The sequence below is a fragment of the Pagrus pagrus genome, assembly GCF_965226575.1.
Source record: "Pagrus pagrus genome assembly, chromosome: 2".
NCBI lineage: Eukaryota > Metazoa > Chordata > Actinopteri > Spariformes > Sparidae > Pagrus > Pagrus pagrus.
In genome coordinates, this window is record NC_140186.1 from 13,354,860 (window position 1) to 13,374,104 (window position 19,245).

Here is a 19,245-nt window from a genome sequence, read left to right on the forward strand (position 1 = left end):
TACATGTCTGTGCTTTTGTGAACTTTTTATACACATCTATAGGTGTAGCGTCCACAGGTGCCACAGTGTTCTGCTTTGCAGCACAGCACTCACATTTGATTTAAGCAGGGAATGAGCTAAAAAAACACCCACTCATGAGTAGCTGTCACTGTGACTCAGGATGAATCATCGAGCACCACTCACCGCTCTGAAAGCTTCATCTTTTCAGGAGTAGACCACAGGAAAATGAGATTGAGTTCTGTGACTGCGTCTAGCTGACAGCACTGTGCATCAGTGGACAATCACAACATGCAGCATGAGAAGATTAACAGTCTTTTGTTTCCTTACATGCTTATTATATACCGACCGCTACCATATGCCTTGACAAGACCAGTCTGTTTGAATCAGTTCCTATCTCACTAGAGCTATTACTTACTGTTATGATGTGGAGCTGAGATGTGCGTCCTCGAGTTTGTCTGGTTAAGAAGACAGATTCAAGTTTCAGAAAAGAAACAAAGCCTCTAATTAAAGAAACCTTTTTGATGATTTCCCCCCAAAAGAAGAGTCGTTAAATAACCGTGTGAGGTACAAATATGACAAACAGCTTACATTTAAAATAAGTAGAAGAAACATTTAAAATGAATGACCCATGTAGTTTTGAGGAAGAAATTTTAATTTTGAAGACAAATTAAATAAACAAACTCTCTTTGTTTTCATGACTGAATAAACAAACTGACCTTTAAGGGCAACACACTTTAATGTGGCGGACCCTGCCACCTTTCTAGCTTCAGACAGTGTTCTGGGGACCGTATTTTCCTCTGAGAACAACTTGTTTATTCAATTATGGAATACATAGATAAATATTTCTGTGTTTGTATTATCACCACATTAGTATTGTAAATGTTAAAATTCTGACTTTGAATTTCTCCTCCAGAACGACATAGTGCCCCTTTAAATGAACATTTACATAATAATCATTTAAATCGATTGTTCAAAGATGAAAACATTAAGAAATAAAGTGGAAAATTTCATTGGAAAGTAAATAAATTAGGGGACATTTTACACAATTAAATAATATACAGAAGCAAATTAACAAAAATATCAATTTATGCCACATTTTGTAGATTAATTACTGCCCAAACTTATTTTCAACATCATTTTTGGTGCATTCAATGGCATATTCATTTATTTATTGAATCTTCTTTTTATGCCTTTGGCTGAATTCAAATTTCTGGACTTCACTCACAGACTTTGCGGGTGCGTTTGAGGGAAGTCTGCGAGTTCTGTCCAAACCCACAAGGGGCCTCAAGTGGACTTTCTGCAGACCTTTTAGAGTAAAGGTTACTCAAGCAGCTTCCATTATGTTTTCATCCATTTAAATATAAAGAGTTGGCTGATGCTGCTCAGTTATCAACCTGACTGCTGCTCAGCTGCACGTGTTTTCAGCGTCATCTGGTGGTGTGACTTTGGATGACAAAAATACTTCAATGAGGATTGTAAGGTTTTCTCATGTACAGCAAGTTTAGCCCTAAAATTAAGCAGAAAATTCGTATTTTAGGGGCCATGTTTGACAAACAAACAAACAAACAAACAAACAAACAAAGCACTGCTAATGAGATGAACAATCAGAGAAAATTAATTAATCAATTAAAGGTTATGTTTGGGGACATAAACTGGCATATAATGTGTAAAATCAAACATATCGGAGGGATTAAAAACATCAATGAGATCATTCAAACAGAAATGCTCCACATTTTGAGGATATTTTTCATTTACAGCAGGCAGGTTTATCCTGCTCTGTGATTGGTCAGGAGGGACCAGCACCCACCCCCTCTTCTGACCAGTCCCCATCCGTGTTTCCCCCCCACGTGACTCGGATCGCTTCTGCAAAGTTAAAAACAGACTTTTGTTTATCTTGCAGGCTGTTTGTTTGAAATGCTCTCTCCGACCAGTTAACCTGCCCTCTCAGTGTCGACTCTTTCCCAGCCGTCCACGCTGAGAAGAGCGTGAAACCTTTTTGTTTTCTTTCTTTGCATTTACCTCCTTCACTCTTCAGCATTTGAGCTCTTTGTAGTTCAACCTGAGCATTATTTTTTCTGTGTGTTTTCTTCAGCTGCACGATCAAAAACGAGTGAGGACTCTTGTTTTTTTACCCCCCTTTTTTGTCCAAAGATCGTCTAAACTCTGAACATCTTGTTCTGCAGACGTTTTGCCTTGCAGTTTTTTTGGGGGGGATTTGTTGCTGGAAAGGAGGAGCGCACAGTGAGGAGGATTTTTTTTTTTTTTTTTTTTTAACCGAGCCGTCGGAGAGAGAGAGCCATGGCGACCGAAGTGGAGACGTGGTCCACCGCGCCACAAGCCGACGGTGAGTGACTGAATTCGGCCTTCGCTTTGTGCAGGTGTGAGGTCTCACGGAGCTGCCGCTGGGCCTGCTGGCGTGCTCTCTCCCCGATCTATTGTCCCTGCATGGGATGGGCTGCAGAGCTAGCCATGCTCCACCATGTGCTCTGCTAAAAAGCCACACACACAAACGCACACGCATATACACACATCGAGCACTGGTGCAACAATCGGTGCACACGGACGGCTGGTTTTGCACTTGGCGTTGCACAACTCGAACCGAACTCCATTTGCTTTTTGTGGTATTTTAGCAGCTTCGCCTCGACGTGTGTTGTTGTGCTGCGCTTACATTTAACCCTTTCGCGTTTCTGATTGGACGAGGACATAACGCTTACTTCCGCCTTTGTGTGCACGCTCAGTGCATTCTTATACACACACTTTTCCTATGTGTACACTCTTTGTGTATATGCATGAGTGAGATCGAGATGTTTTACTTCCTGTTTTTTTGGTGGGGGGGTTATTCTTCCTCAATTACATACTTGTGTGTCAACACTTTCTGTGTCAGCCTGGGTATTTAACCGTCATTAAGCTCCTCGGTGCAGTCAGGATCACACCACACGCCCCTTTCCTGCATGAAATCATGTTTTTGTTGAGCAGACGCCTCCATCACACAACAGGCTGCCAGTCTCACCGCTGAGAAACACAAGGAAGGGACGTTAACTCGATGTAACTCGATCGATCCGGGCAGCAGCGATCACTGATGGGTCGATTCTCTGTCATACACTCGTCTTTAATGCGTACAGTGTGAGGGCAATGATTAAAACCGTGCCACAGTGGCTCTTCCTGACTGATATCCGAACACACTCAGTTCCGTACGTGGTCTCCCCTCTCAGCCTGGCGATGACGTCGACATGTATAGCCTACTATAAGAGCCAATAGGAAAGCCTTACATAATCTCTGCGTTGTTGTGTATTTAAAAGCTTACATAAGTGGCACAAGTGTATAGTTAGAAACCTGTCCTGATGTGTCAATCTGGCGTACCACATGTGGGATAAGCCCTTGATTGTGTTTGCTTAAAAAAGAAAAGAAAAAAAAGCCCCACAATAGATTCAGTTGAGGTGACACAGAGGTAGATCGGTGCACGCCACACACCGCATGGTATCTGGGATGTCATGGCGTGTTGTTGTTGCTGTAGAAAAGCCAGCCCATGCTTCAGTGCACAGATGGGGCTTTTCTGCATGAGCTTGACCAGCCTGTTTCTCAAGGAAGGTCACCCACGCTTGATCAAGCTGTCTGTGTCGATGAGGTGGTCACACACTCACACACAGGCTGTCAAAGACTCTATTGTCCTGGAGAGGGGAAAAAAAATGGGGCAAACAAACCCCTCCATACGTTGTGGGGCAAGTCTGGACGCTGAACTCAACAGTGTGGGAAATATGAAAACCTTACAAGTCTTGAAAACGTAGATCGCATCTAATGATCCATTACTCCTGACCTGCCCGGTGAAAGCTCATGTCGCAATTATCCTCTCCAACAATATTTGTAAATCTTTAAGATAAAAACTAAATTTGTACTGAAAATATACCGAAATCAAATCAAATATACAAGCAATCTCAGACAAGTAATCATAAATCAAAAGGTCTATACAAAAATGAAGGATAAATAAATGGTGGTAACCCCGTCTCCCTGTTGTGGTTTTAGTTTGAAATCCACGTTATTTACTGGGGTTAGACCGATTATCGACCCTGGCTGATCATCTAGTCGATATTCAGCAATTTTCCGATTATCAGTATCTGTGATTTTTCTGTTAAAATGTGCCACTTTGGCCCTGATGCAGTATTCTCTCGCACACTGTCCCGCCCACGTCATCTGACCGGTAACACGTCACAATTAATAGCCGGTAAACACTGAATAATCTGAATCCGCAAAGGGACTAGAAATTAAATGCATCCAATAAATGTAGTGGAGAGAAAGTATTGAGTAGCAGAAAATGGAAATACCCGCGTAAAGTACCTGGAAAATTTTTCTTAGGGACAGAACTTAGGTTGATTCCATCACTGGGTGACACACAAAGAGTTTCATTTTTGCTTGTTCCCAAATGTCATTTGTTCATTGTCCTTGATTTATAATGAATATCGGCCCTGAAAAAGCCACATCGGTCGACCCCTGGTGTTTACACTTAGGCAATGAAATCAGGAAACCAATCTAAGACTGTACTGTACTGGGGCAACCAGTGATGGGTCGCTAGGTCTGCACAGCGCTGAGTCTCATTTCCAGATCGTCAAATAGCAACGCGTTGGGTTAACAGCTAGGGTTCAGTGCCAACCCAAAATGTACCTGGGAACGTGACTCAACAATCAACTATCTTTCCTCAGAATCAGTTCAAAAAGTTACATAGTGTTACTTTAAACAGTAGATGTAATTTGCTTGATTGTCAGGTCTTTTTTCAATTAATCTTTATTTTTAGTGCGTCAGTTCAACACATAACGAGCCCCTGATGAGTAGTTTCGTAGTTCTGACATACAGTTATGCCTTGATACAGTTTTGGTCAGGACTAACTGGAAACTGCACATGATTCAGTGACTTATCCAGGTATGTTTCACCAGAAATAATCTATCAGGCCTGGGTGAGTTTTCGAAGCGACACATAGCAAGTCTGTGCTTTGATAAACAGGCAATATGTGCAGATTTAAAGCCTGTGTAGATCCCCACCTGTGTGAGCATTTACATAGCTCCTTAGGTAAATACATGCGTTAAGAGCCTCATGGAAGAAACCCACGGAAGTAAATGTCAAGCCAGATCTGTTCGTGGCCTGCTGAGTACACATCATGTTATGGTGTCTGGCCCCGCTCCTCTTTTGTTCAACCCTCCTCCCTCCCACATACATTCACAAAAACATGTTTGCTCACACCATCCGTTTGCATTGAGTTCTTCAGTATGGAAACCGAAAACACTACCCATGCATAGCAGTGTTTTACAGTGCATCCGTGCTGGCGATGACTAATTATATGAAAAAATAAACATGTTATCAGGCCGAGCCAGTCACTTTATCTGAGTAGCTCTAATCTTTTGTATGCACTTTCACCGTGTTGTTGTTTGCAGCTGCTACAGAAGCGCAGTCAGCAAAACTGTAAATGATTTCTTTTTTTTATGTTCCTTCTGCATTGATTAAACAAAAAGAGATTGTTTCATATGTGGCAACCGAGCGTGTGTGGCCACTTCCTCGGCTCATGTTACTCTTGTATATTTAAACGCTAAATCACCACATGCACACAAGTTAAGGTGATGCGTCTGAAGCATGTTTTTAAGTCTCAAGTCTCCTTTCATTAAACGAAATGACAGTTAAAACCCCTGAGACATCCACACCCTGTTCTCCTTTGATAGCTAACCACCACAGGACCACATGCAGCCGGGCTGTGTTCTTTTTGTTCCCTTATCATTGTGCAGATGCTTGCTTGACCATAGAGGGACACCACACATGTTTTTACTTAAGTCCGTCCGTGCGTGGGTTGTCAGAGAAGGATCTCTGTTATTAGATTTTTGTTTTACCCTGTTGACCCTTGTTTTAACCAGGATGTTCGACTGAGATTGAGATTTGTGTCTGTGCTACAGTGGTACAACATGAGTTACATAAACCAATGTAGGCATGAAACGCAGAAAGGAGAGGAATAAAGGAAAGGAAATATATAAAGGTGCAGAAAAAAATGTTTGCCCATAATGTTCTGCTTCTGCCTGAGTCCTTGCAAACAAACAACTTTCTTCAGTCAGTGCGAGTCGGATCACTTACTGCTAACGTCTAACTATAAACTATTACACCGACATTTCATCAACAGTTGATATATTGCCCACGTTGCTGGCAGTTTCTTGAGATATTTGTTAAGATGCACAGGAAATTTAAAAGCTTACTGAATCTAAATCAAAGCACTTTGCATATATGTTTTTGACAGAAGGCCTTTACAACAATGTTGTGTCATCTGCGTAACAATCAAAATCTACAAGTAACTTTTAACTATCTATGAAACGATCTCAATTTAATACTGATGCCGACTGAACACGACCTACATAAGCGAACAAGACCATCTGCGAGAAGATTCACTATTTCACTATGTTGGACCAATCCAAGGTCAAGGAGGAACCTTTTGAGGGAACCGTTGCGTTTCCTCCTCAAGGACCAGGGGTCTAAATTAGGTTCCAGGGACATTATTTAACCCCTGAAAAAGTCCCTGTTTGGAGGGGTAGTACTTTAAAACAGTGGAAGATCTCTTACGACGCTTCAAACCAGTTGCATATGACCGATGGACCAGCGTTGTTGACTGTGGTGGAAATGATGACAACAACACGCTGAAGGTACCTTGAAAGTAGTTCATGGGACTTAAGTTACTTTTATTTTTACTTTGGCTGGAAACGTGTCTTTCAATTTTAAAGCAAGCACAGAGAATCTTCTCCAGCTTTTGAGTGTGAAGCTCTTCTCATAAATCATGAAGAGAGACAAAAAATGTTGCTGCATTTCAATGATTCACCCAAAAATGAACACTGCATACTTAAAGTTACTGTAAGTCTTGTAAACTAGGCCTGGCCCTGAGGAGGAATGTGATCCACTGACCTCCCTCTCACTTATAAACACTGCTACTGTACAGAGACCTGAAGCTAAACACCTTGACACTGTGGAGAGCTCCCACACGGCTCATAGACCAGAGGTCCTCTGCTGGTCTGCAGCTGACTGTGTTTGAAAAACTGGTTAACCGTGTGGGCGGTTTTGAAAACCATCATGACAGCGTTGTGTGGTTTGGTGTTCATTTTGGTGTGCTGTGGTGGGCGTGCAGGGTTAAAGACAACAGAGTGAGTTTGTCACAGCAGCTGTAAGCGACTGTGACTTACAGACCTTAAAGTAACAACTCGTTGCAAAAAAGTTCTGCGTTACAGAGTCACACGATAAGAACTTAGTTCGGTTGCATTTTGTGCTGCTTATTTTGCAACTCTTTGTCTTGGCAAACACCTCCGACTTTTTTCGGCCTTCCCATTTTTCTGCTTCTTCCCGATTGGCCGGTTGTGTGTTTGGCAGTGTGGCCTACTTAAGTGGAAAGAGGAGGAGCAGGGGGGGAGGAGATGACACATGGTTGCCTGTTTACAGATTTTGAAGGCCAAGGGTGTGGTGCTGGTCTTACTGCAACAGGTTAATGCAGGGAGGCGTCCTGCTTTACTCAGAGGTGCTTCCTTTCATTTGTTAATCACACTCCCAAGCTGAAGTCTGAGCTCTGTTGAATAACTTTTCAGTAGATTTGCTTTTCTTCATCTACACCAGAAGTATGATAATTACACTACTTGTAACTTTTTCAGCACACAGACTGCTGCAGCTTTTTCAGATTGTTAGTTTTATCTGTGGCTTGGACCTTTTTCCCTCTCCTCGCTATGTGTATTTTCTACATGTCCTGTAATCTATAGGGCCATAACTCCTCAAACTGCCATTTGGGGCCCATGCAAGTATTCATTACACCCTCAGACATTCCTCCTCCTCCTGCTTTTCCTTCTCTCCTACAGCCCCGTGTCATGTGACCACCCATGGACCCAACCATGCCATATGTAGTCAGGTCCACTCTGGCTGCTGCGGAGCGATCGCGAGAAGACGGAGGAGTACAAAAAAAATTTGGTGTCAGCATTTCTGCGCCATGTGTTCCCCTTTGCTCCCTCCCTTCCTCCTCCCATGCCTGCAGGAGCGCTCCAGTCCCACTTGTTGTTGTTTCTGTCTCTACAAGAAGCCACCTGGGTAGACGTTTTATGACTAAATACAGAGTTTTCTACACACCCACAGAAGAGTAGCAAAAAAGTTTCTTGTTATTTAAGTTAGATGGCACTTGTAACGCCTGCTGATAGAGCTGGTGAGTTTCACAAGAATGCGTGTGTGAATTGAATTCTGCCATCTTCTTGTGTTATGCTGCGGGTGCTACGCGACCTTTGGCTCGACGTGCAAAACATGGCCGTGACATGTGGAGGTGGCTGGAGCACACATGCAGTCAGACAGCATTGTTTTCACGCCTTGAACCGGTGTTGCTGTTGTGTGAAAGTGTTTGTGCAGTTGTGCTGGATGCACTGAGGTGGCCTGTTGGTGCAGATAATCAAAGTTAAACAATATAAGCAAGTTGAACACAAAGTGTTGTCTCATTATAGATATGAGCTGAATGTGTCATGTACAGCAATAATATGCAGAATGTTGCCATGTCTTTTCACTTGTCGGAGGACATTAACCTTGTTTAAATAATTTTTTTATTTAACTGCAGATTTTTAATAACATTGTTTCAGAAGCGGTAAATCCATTTACTAGTGTAGATGTGATAAAATCTCTCTGGATCATCTGAAATATAGTTAAGATTATTAGCAGTGGTGGAGAGTAAATACTCAAGTATTTTTATTATTTGAGGTACTTAGGTTTACTTGAGTATTTCCATTTAATGCTACTTTAGGGTAGACGATTATCGGTGCCGATATTCAGCATTTTTCATCATTTTTCAACACAATGCATGACGAGTTGTAATCCAAGTTTTAATGAAATAGGCCATTCTGGATGAGTAAGTATCTTTTGATGTTAATACTTTTGTACTTCTACTTAAGTACACATTTGAATGCAGGACGAAAGGTCCTGTAGTATCCATGATTTCACCTGTTGAGCACGGTTTGTCCTTATTTTTCTCCTCTGCCTCTTCGCCATTGGCAACTTATTGTCAAAAAAATGCTGCTAAGTCATAACAACGGTTTATATATCGACAGAGAGGTAATTCTTATCACACAGGCGCAGAACGTACAAGCTTGTTGGCCGACAGCTGTAGTCTTTGCAGTGTGTTTACGTGCAGCCTTTTTGCCGAGATACAGAGATGTGATGCAACGCAACAGTCTGCGTTCGTAGCAGCTACCTCTTTTATGTCAGTTTAGTGTGAGACTTGAAACAGTGTGGTATTGATCCGAGTCCTTATTCAACCACTAATTATAAATATTTTTTGGACACGGAGACAAAATAATCTCTAGTAGTAATGCACATATTTCAGACTTTTTTGTTTGGTTTACATTCTTACTCTTGTCACCCAAGTGACATTAAAGATATACATCGATCAGCCAAAACATTAAAAGGACTCACAGGTGAAGTGGAACACAGTGATCATGTCGTTGCAGTACAGTGGCCTGCTCGGAAACCTTGCGGGCGTTCATTTGGATGCCACTTGACATGCACCACCAATCCAAATGACATTGCAGAGCAAATACACCCCCTTATGACAACAGCACTACTCAAAGACGATGCATCCTGCCAGACCACAAAAACCTGCTGAGAAATGGCCCGAAGAACATGACAAAGAGCTCAAGGCCTCGGCCTTCAAATTCCCCAAATCCCATTCCGATCAAGCATCTGTGAGATGTGCCAGAACAAGACCGACCCATGGAGGCTCCACTCCCCCCAACCCACAGGACTTGAAGCATCCCCAACCAACGCCCTGCTGCTAGACACCACATGACGCCCAAAGAGGTCCTGTGTCCATGCCTCGATGGGTCAGAGCCGAGTTCAATCCACAGTTGGGCCTCCATGGTCTGCTACAGTGTTTGAAGGAGTGGTGCGTGTCAAGCGGCATCCCAAGGTGTCCCAGCAGAGTATTGCATTGTAACGAGATGATCAGTCGTCTCATTGTCCTATTAATGCTGTGGCTGATCAGTGTAGGTATACTCTACAAGGCAAGAACCAGACCCCTAACCTAAGCTATGTCCATAAGAATAGAAACTGGCCAAAGGGATTTGCTCCTGTCCAGCTGCAAGAGGATCGTTGAGGTCCAACGTGGCTGATTCATCATGACCACAACCTCAGAGGCGTCGGATGGGGTGGAGGTCAGCATTGTGAGCCAGCTAGTCGGGTTCCTCCACACCAAAAAACAACTTTTTGGACTAAACATAGTCTATGATGGGTTTTTTATGTCTTCCCGAAACTGTTGCTGTTGTGTCAACTTTTAGCCACATAGTGTACCAATAATGTCTCAACTGACGTGCACAGTTTTATGGCAGTATAATAACAAACATCATTAACGGCATCTGTTCTAATTTTCTGACCGCAGGAATGTTCTCTTTCGACGAGAAACTGGCAGACGCTAACCGTGCCTACAGCGGCGACGAAGATGCGCTGAATGACGCAGAGGTGAACGGCAACTGGACGCCTCAGGAGAAAGCGCTCCACGAGGCGCGACTCAAAGCCAAAGCCAAGCGCCGCCTGCGCAAGTCCTCGTCCCGCAACTCCACCAGCGAGTCCTTCTCCGAGTCGGGAGATGTGCCAGGGGGTGACCCAAATAGTCCAAAGGGCAAAGTCAACACCAATGACCGCAAGTCCAGGACGGGCAAAGGCAGAGGCCTGCCCAAAAAAGGTATCTTTCTGCTTTTTTAGTTTTTCAGAAGCTGCCGCAGACTTTTTACAGTAACAGTGAAGGAGAAGCAGCTACTGTTGACAGTATCTGATTGGTGGTTTGTCTGGTTGTGTGCAGGTGGGGCAGGTGGTAAAGGAGTTTGGGGGGCTGCTGGGCTGGTTTATGAAGTCGAGGAGCCTGATGTACGGGACCCAAACTATGATGAATCTTCTCAGGTGAGTGAGTGTAGCAGACTTGTCTGGATTTTTAACTCTCCATAGAGTAATATGTATATTATTCTGTCTTAATTAGACAGATGGCAGTAGAGAGATGACATAAGGGGTGAGAGAGAGAGATGGGAAACTGAATGCAACAAAGGTCCCTGCTGGAATGTGATCTGGCGACGTCGTGGCTCATGTCGACTAAGTCTTGTTTGGAAAATGCTTGATTTAAACTGTAATGCTTTCAGGCTAAGGAACACACTGGTCTTATTTTCTCATTTAATTGATTAATCACGGGGTCTGTAATTTTTGTCCAAGGTGACATTTTCAAATTGCTCATTTTGTTCAGGCCACAGTTCAAACCTGAAGACATATCCAAAGAAATAAGACATAATTAACTGAAAAATGACTCCAAGATGAATCGATCAATCTAGTTGCAGATTATTAACCAACTAATCGATTAGTCGTTACAACTGGACATATTAAAGGGAAAGGTCTTCTTTTTGGTGCACTCTGGAAGTTGACGGTTTAATTTCCAAAGTGTTTGCATTACCTGTGCATCAGCAACCTGTGTACACACACACACACACCTACGCCAGACAGTTTTCACCACAAGAGAAAGAGCATCAGCAGCAGAGGTTAGTTTGAGGCAGCTGTTGTTGCTCTGACCTGTTGTGTGCAGCAGCTTTTTGTTCCAAAGAGGCCCACTGATCAAAGCTGTTTCGACTGGCTGACAGCTTTTATGTCTTGTGTCAAACAAACGTGCTGATGTTGAAGGGCTGCTGCTGAAACGCACTGAATATAAACGAGGCTTCGCTCTGTGAACAAGATAATGATTGTCCACACTCAGACAGCAAGCGTATGCACTCCTGCATCTGTAATGAATCATACAGTGTACTTCTCTCTTGTGACAAACTGCAATATCTTGCGTAAGATCAAAGACGAGTTTGTAATTAAACTGTATTGTTCATAAAGTGGGAAATGAGTTTCATATCAAAGTCTACATGATCTGGCCGAAGCGCATTTAAAAAAAACGCCTACTCACATGATTCATCCAGATGGCTCCGTCCCATCACAATCATCAGTATTTTCAATCTTTAACCCTGTTATCAAGCAAACGCTCCAAGCGATGCTGAAGTTTGTTTGTCTCCTGTTGCGCTGACCGACTAGTAGAGTGGGAATTGAGCTTCTGTCTGTAAAAAGGTGATAATGGTTTCGGAACGGCTCAGAGAAGCCGGTGTGATTTGGCGTTGGATATTGAAGGAGCGTAGCAGAAAAAGGTCAGTGTGTTATCAGGGAACTGGGTCAGAGTGGTACAGAAAAGTAGCATGTGCAGACGGTACTCTCTGAATCAGAATGAGGGGGAAGAAGGCTTTCTGTGTGGTACAGGTTGTCTTGTCCTCAGGAAAATGACAAAAATAATTTTGCTTGAGAAAATCCCGTTTCCTCTCCTTTGAAGGATCCTTGGTTTCAGTATAACCGGCCTCCTCTCTTGAATCACAAACAAAGATCTTGTGCAGGAAGTTCATTCGTTGTCTTGTGCTCGGCCATAAAAGATTGTTTTGGTTCTCTTGCATCACCGTCACAGTCCGCAGACACTTCAGCCAACATGAGCAGAAACAGGAAGTGAATCAGAGTTTTGGACTCTTGGCGACAATCTGTCTTTATACTAATATTTGTATTCCTGTTATATGAACTTCGGCTTTTCAAAAAAGGTCAAGACAATTTAGTCCTTATTTATTATGCTCTCACTTTTACAGGACATTAGAAAGTCAAAGTAGTTATTCTCCTTTTTATAGTTTGCAGTGCACACATTGGATAGATTATCGGCCCACAAAGATTATTATTTTGCCAACATGCACTATTGTTCTCCAGGTCTAGCAAAACCACACCTGAAAAGTTAGCTGGACAGGTTTGTACTGACATTCCTGGCAGTTGATGAATGCGATGATGCAAGTATTGAAAAGAAAAAGAGAAAAGTTTGTTACGTTAGCACAGAAGGGTAGAAAAGGGACCGATAACAGAAGGCACAATCAAAGTAATCTTGTTAAATTGTTAAATTAACATCTATGTGTTGTGTATGGAGTTAGCGTGCTAACAAGCTAGCCCCGCCCCAACCTGTCTCGTAATACCACTTTGTACCAGCAGGAGGCGGTGGTCTGATAACCCCTATGTTAGCATAATAAATGAACAAAACAAACTCACAGCATCCCAAGAAAGGAATTACGCTGTCTTCTACAACCTTTTGAATTCAATTTTATCTCTCTTACCAAACTAAGACGAGCTTAATTGCCTTGTTAACTCAACCAACCAACTGAACACCCCTCCCCTACAGTGGCCACTAAATCCTACACCCTTGTGCTTTAAAAAACACGCAATAAGTAATGTAAATGAACTTTGCTGTGCATAGTTTAGACTGATAATGTGTTTGTTCTCGCACAGGGAGACACGGTATATGCAACAGTTGTGCCAGAGGTAGATGAGAAGGAACTGGAAAAGATGGTCAACCCAATTGTACAGGAGTACTTTGAACACGGAGACACAAAAGAGGTCCAGGTGAGTGATCTCTTCACGCCAGTCGATGCATGCTGACCAGGAAGGATGGATGGATGGATGAACCATGCCTGTATAGCTCTGTAAAGTCTGTATATCATACAGTTTCCTTTGTCCTCCCTCCTATCAGATGCTGCTGAAGGAGCTCAACCTGGGCCCACATAAGTACGAGTTCTCCTCTCTGGCTGTGTCTCTGTCCCTGGAAGGCAAGGCCAGCCACAGAGAGCTGACCTCCCGCCTGCTGTCTGACCTGTCGGGCAAGATGCTGTCACAAAGTGACATGGCCCGCGCCTTCGACAAGATGCTCAAAGAGCTGCCAGACCTCATGCTGGACACACCAGAGGCTCCACAGGTAGCAACGGTGGCACGGTGCATTAACGGTTCAGTTTTTATAGTGTGATTCAGGAAAAACAAAATTCTTTAAGTTAACTACTATTAAATAAGTATTAAGTGAAATTTCATAATGTATATATTTTTTCATATTGCCGTTGGACTAAAAAGTACATAATGTGGATCCTTTTTGTCTAATGTCTCCCAGATGTTAGGCCAGTTCATAGCCAGAGCCATAGCAGACCACATCCTCCCCATGTCTTTCCTGGACTGTTACAAGGGCAAAGTGGACTGTGACCATGCCAGGTGAGCAAAGATGGGAACAAATAGCAGATCCAGCAGCTTATACTTGAACAAAATCAACCTCAAAGCCAACAGCTGTAAGGTTTCTTAAGCCTCTTTAGGGTTCTTTAAGGGGAGTTTGTGAAGCTAATCTTATTATATCATTAAATTTCCTCCCTTCTCTACTTATTCAAGAGAAACAGATGTCGTCCTTTCCTGTAGTGCAGTGTCTTTATCTGATAATGTTTAAATAGAATGAAACCTCTGTTGTGATGTTATTTTTGTATTAGTCACACTATTTTCCCATTTCCGCGCCAAAAAAACAACTTTGTGGGTATTTGTTTTCTAGGGTGGCTTTAGATCGCGCTGCCGTGCTGCTGACCATGAAGAGGAAGATGGTTCGTCTAGATAACGTGTGGGGCGTGGGCGGAGGCCAGAGACCTGTCAAACATCTCGTCAAAGAGGTGAGCTCAGGCCGAAACACGTAGAACATTACACGTTGTAAAAAGAGGTGAGGAGTGTTATGTATTGACAAGCTCCCCTTCCTTATTGTTATTATGTCCTACACATAAACAGAAGGCAGGAATGCATGCTGGGTAGAGAGCAGCAGGCCAGTCCTCTGCTATGTTGCTGTGTCAGCAGAGAGCTTCTTTCCCCTGAGAAATGGGAATAGCAAAAAAAACGAGGGCACAGGAGGGGCTGACACAGATACACACCCTGGACGTTAACTGAAATACACGCGCGCACACACACACACATGCACACACACACACACACACGCTTTGTCTTTGTTTATAATTATTGTTCCATGATCTTGATTTTCTGGAATTATTCGTGCTAATGTGGGCGTGCGAGTGTGGGAGTTTCAAGTGCACATCTTGTCAATCGTAAGTTATGCAACATTGGAAGGGATTTTGTGCATGTTCAGAAATGGGAGAGTGGGTCCGTCAGTCATGTAGCGTTGTGTAATCCTCAGTAGCCCTCGGACCCACGGGCTCTCCTGTCCAGTTTTGATTTCCTGCCTGCTCGTGTGCAGCCTCAGGGGAAACACTGCAAGAGGCCTTTTTTGACTTTCTGATTCACTCTGTTGTTGTGCTCCCGCTCGCAGCTTCTTCTAATCCTCTCAATTTCCTCGTCCTCTCCCTTGTCACCGTCCTGCCTCACCATCTCACATCCCCTCGTGTGATTTAGTCCCACCCCCCCCCACCCCCTCATGCTCAGACAAACCACACATTCCCCCAGCTCAGTGGATTAGACCCAGAGTTGACTCACAAGTGTTGGTCTCGCTTTGAGGGTTTTGAACTTGTTGCATCAATCAAGCGCCTCTCAAATCTCAAGCGGAATGAGTAATTGTGCCATAAATAAATTTTAGGCAAAATGGTTGATGTGTGTGCAGCTCAGCAGTGAGAGTGACATAACCAAACGATGCTAGCAAATGAAGCAGAGACTAAGACGGGAAGAAATGTTCTAGCTGCCTTCGAGTTGTCAAGCACGTCAGGCATGTGTGCCAATTTTATTTCCCAAGGAAATCAGGTTATTGCTGGAGTAAATCCCTTTTATGTGCAGTGGCTTGATGGAATAGTTTTAAGAGACAGGTATTTTCAGGGTGTTATTGAACTCTCAGTTCGTCTCCGTCTGTATCCAGTCTTGTGAATACAAACATATTGTTAATCCAGCGTCTGTTGGCACAAATAAAGGTTTTCTCCTCGATCAGGGCTGTGGTGCTAAATAAAATTAACTGTTTCATGGTCATACCTCAATCATCAATCCTTTTTAACAGAAAGTGTCCAAGATTTAACGCGTCTGTCCACGAGTTTTCACAGAAATTCCTTAATTATATTTCAGACATGTGACAGACATCAGGTCAGAACAACTCCCTCCGCTGTTGATAGTTACAGGTCGTACTTCATTCCAGCTGTGTTTGATGCACACAGGAATCTGAATGAATGTTTTCTTTGTGTGTGTCCTCCTTCCAGATGAACCTCCTGCTCAAGGAGTACCTGATATCAGGAGACGTGTCGGAGGCAGAGCGCTGTCTGCGAGACCTTGAAGTCCCACACTTTCACCACGAGCTGGTCTATGAGGTATTTAAGACTTGATGCTACTGTATCATCATCACCCCCCCCCCCCCAATCCTCTTTGCTGCTGTAACAATGCAAATATCCCTGTTGTGGGACTAAGAAAGGATAAGATGATCTTTTCATATCTTAAAACAATAAAAAGCACACAGATTCAAACCAATGTAAAACTCTGACATAAAGAAAGTCAAATCAAAGAAAATAAACCAAAGTTTTCTGCATAAAATTGAGGGCCTGACAGGATGTAGTCATATATTGGCAATGAAAATGTCCAGCATATTTAGAATTGAAAGTTGGGTATATCCATGTTATCCCCACTGTATGATAAGTCAGCAAAAGGGAACTTTTTGGTGTGTTTTCTCTTCCTGGTGCTCGGACAGGTCGACTACAGAGGACAACTGGTTAATAAAAAACAACAAATTCCTCCTGGTGACCATTAATTCTGTTTCCTGCCAAGGACACTGTGTGTGTGTCTGGCAGAGATCTTCTCTCATTAGCTCTCCATTTATTAACAGAGCCCAGTCCAAATCAATCGATCCAAAATGGCCAATCACGTTGCAAAACATGGAGCTGTCCATCTACCGTACAAATGTCACTGCTCTGTGGGGGTTGCTGAAAGTATTTGTGCTAATTTAAGTAATGAAAATGGACTTTCCTCTCTGTGACGCCTCCTTTTGTAAGTGAAAACAGATGATGAATTGGTCGCCAAATGTCCGGTTGGATTTTAATATTTTTCATACACACAGTGTGCTGTTATTGTGGAGCCTGCTGCTGTTTTGTTGTACATGTCCAGCACGGCCTGAACAATTCACCCAGCTGGACTTTCTGCCTCTCTCACTAGATTTTTTTATCATCTGACAAATTTACCACAAATTAAAACAAGAAACCTGTGTTCATAATTGTGAAACTACTACTTCTCCTCTCTGCCTACACTAATGGCAAATGGCAAACGCTGCCCCCATGTGGCGAAATGAGCAGCTGTCCCTGTCAGGTTGTTTCTGATCAGTACTTGTTGATTCGACTGTTCTTTGACTTTATCATTAGATGATGGCTGCACACTCCTTTTTCTTACACACATTAAATGTTTTATCATGATTGTTTTTCAGGCTGTGGTGATGGTGCTGGAGTCGAAAGGAGACACTGCCAGTCATATGATGATAAAGCTGCTGCAGTCCTTCTGGAAGACGGGTCTCATCACTGTGGATCAGATGAACAGGGTCAGTGCCTTTTACACGTACCAGTTCTCAGCCTAATTGAAGGTTAAAATAAACATTTTCTATGAAAATTCATGTGCGTTTGACATTGTAGTCCATCTTCCACCATGTTTTCCATGTAGGGCTTCCAGCGTGTCTATACTGAGCTCCCTGAAATCAACCTCGATGTGCCACATGCCCACTCTATCATGGAGACCTTTGTGGACCTCTGCTACCAGGAGGCTGTCATCACCAAACAGCTGAGGGATGCCTGTCCCTCCAGGTTAGCTAGCATTAATTAGCACCTGAAAACACTTTAGTTTTACTTCTTACAGATTCCTTTATTCTTATTTTATTTATTACTCATCTATTTTAGTGTCTACATGTTACTGTATGTTTTAGTATGTGTGCAAGGGAAGCTGTGTAAACAAATTGCCCCTGGTGGGATTAATAAAGTTTTCTGTACGTTGAACTGCAGTTCAGTTTAATGCTTCATGTCCTGCTGCGCGCTTAGCTCCATTAGCTGTTAGCTCCGTTAGCCGAACACAGGAATACGCTGTCTCAGGCTCCTTTGGCCTAAACATATAATTAGGGTCAATAGATTTTGGATTTGTCCTCAATGAGAAAAATCTGTTTAATGTTAGTTACCCAAAATCTTCCCAACACTACTCTCAAACTATCTTTTCCTCCACTAGAGGGCGGAAGCGTTTTGTAAGTGAAGGCGATGGAGGAGTGATCAAGAACTAATCCACAAGAGGAAGAACAAGAACAACAGCAGCAGCAGCAGCAGGAGGAGGAGGAGGAGGGGGAGGAGGAGGAGGGGTGTCTTCAGGTTCTTGCACCCTGTTTCCGCTCCAGCATGTTTCCTCTGATACCGGTCATGCTGGCAGTCTAACGTTTCCTTGTTCCTCTCTTGATAATGTTGTCATTACACAAACCAGCGTTGACGTTCGGTGAAAGTAGGCTGAAGAGTGGCCTGGGCCTTCAGTTCTCTTCATCTTGTTAATCACTGTTTTTGACTTTTTTTTTTTTGTAAGAATATTCTTTATTTCTGGGGTTGATGTGCCCCTCTTGCCTCAGTCTTTGTACCTGTTTCTTAAGAATAATTCAAGTCAGAGCGGCAGAATGACGGGGGGACGGGCAGGGGAGTGTGGGAGATGATTCAGGGTGTTTTATCTCTTGCTTTGCTTCACCTGTTGCCATGTCTGTGTAAGTTTTTTTTTTTTCTTCACGCAAAGCGCTACAAAAGGAAATGGCACTTAAAAGACAGAGCATACCGTACAGCCAATGAGCACTTAGTAAATGTAGCTCAACAAAAAGGATGTAATACTTTTTTTTTCTGTCGCAAATGATTTGAAATAATTTCAACACGCTTCGTAGCTTCTGGTCTAACTGGTTCTATCGATCCTTCATGAACAGTTTATTTTGATTTTCTTTGGTTCTTGGTCTCTGAGGCCAAATGTTCACTTTGTGGAGCACAGCAGTCAAAATGAGAAGTGTTTTGGCAATTTTTTGGTGTTTATTTGAAACTTTCATTTGGGAAAATGTACTTCTTTTCAAAAGGAAAAAAAAAAGAAAAAATTGGAATGTAAAAAAAAAAAAAAAACAGCGATGTTTAAGCACTCTGATCTTGCTTGCAGTTAAATAATCTACAGCTACATTGTCAATAAATGACCCTGAACAGGTAGAAAGCCAAACCTTCTGTAGAGGGCAGCATTATTATGGAGTTATCTTGAAAAAATGAATCTGGTTCATGTCTGTTTAATGGCAGCCTTGGAGGACGACTTGTTAAGCATATTCAGACTTTTTTTCGCAACTGTCTGTAACAGTTTTACATGTTGACCAAAGTTTATGTGGCTAAGAAATATATTGCATTCATTAAAAAAAACAAAAGAAAATGA

General features: G+C 42.8%; 1 protein-coding gene across 2 annotated transcripts; it reads left to right on the plus strand.

The window, feature by feature from the left end:
- The first annotated feature begins 1,876 nt into the window (after positions 1 to 1,876).
- pdcd4a (programmed cell death 4a) lies at positions 1,877 to 19,245 on the plus strand. Of its 2 annotated transcripts, none has more exons than XM_084339784.1 (11): positions 1,877 to 2,344; positions 10,406 to 10,708; positions 10,826 to 10,923; positions 13,351 to 13,464; positions 13,592 to 13,813; positions 14,000 to 14,097; positions 14,423 to 14,537; positions 16,050 to 16,157; positions 17,258 to 17,368; positions 17,488 to 17,627; positions 18,040 to 19,245. In XM_084339784.1, the coding sequence occupies exons 1-11, from the start codon at positions 2,299 to 2,301 to the stop codon at positions 18,089 to 18,091; spliced, it is 1,407 nt and encodes a 468-aa protein (XP_084195910.1). In that variant the 5' UTR covers positions 1,877 to 2,298; the 3' UTR covers positions 18,092 to 19,245. The 2 variants fall into 2 exon arrangements, with proteins under 2 accessions (XP_084195910.1, XP_084195911.1); XM_084339785.1 differs by lacking the exon at positions 1,877 to 2,344 and adding an exon at positions 8,050 to 8,194.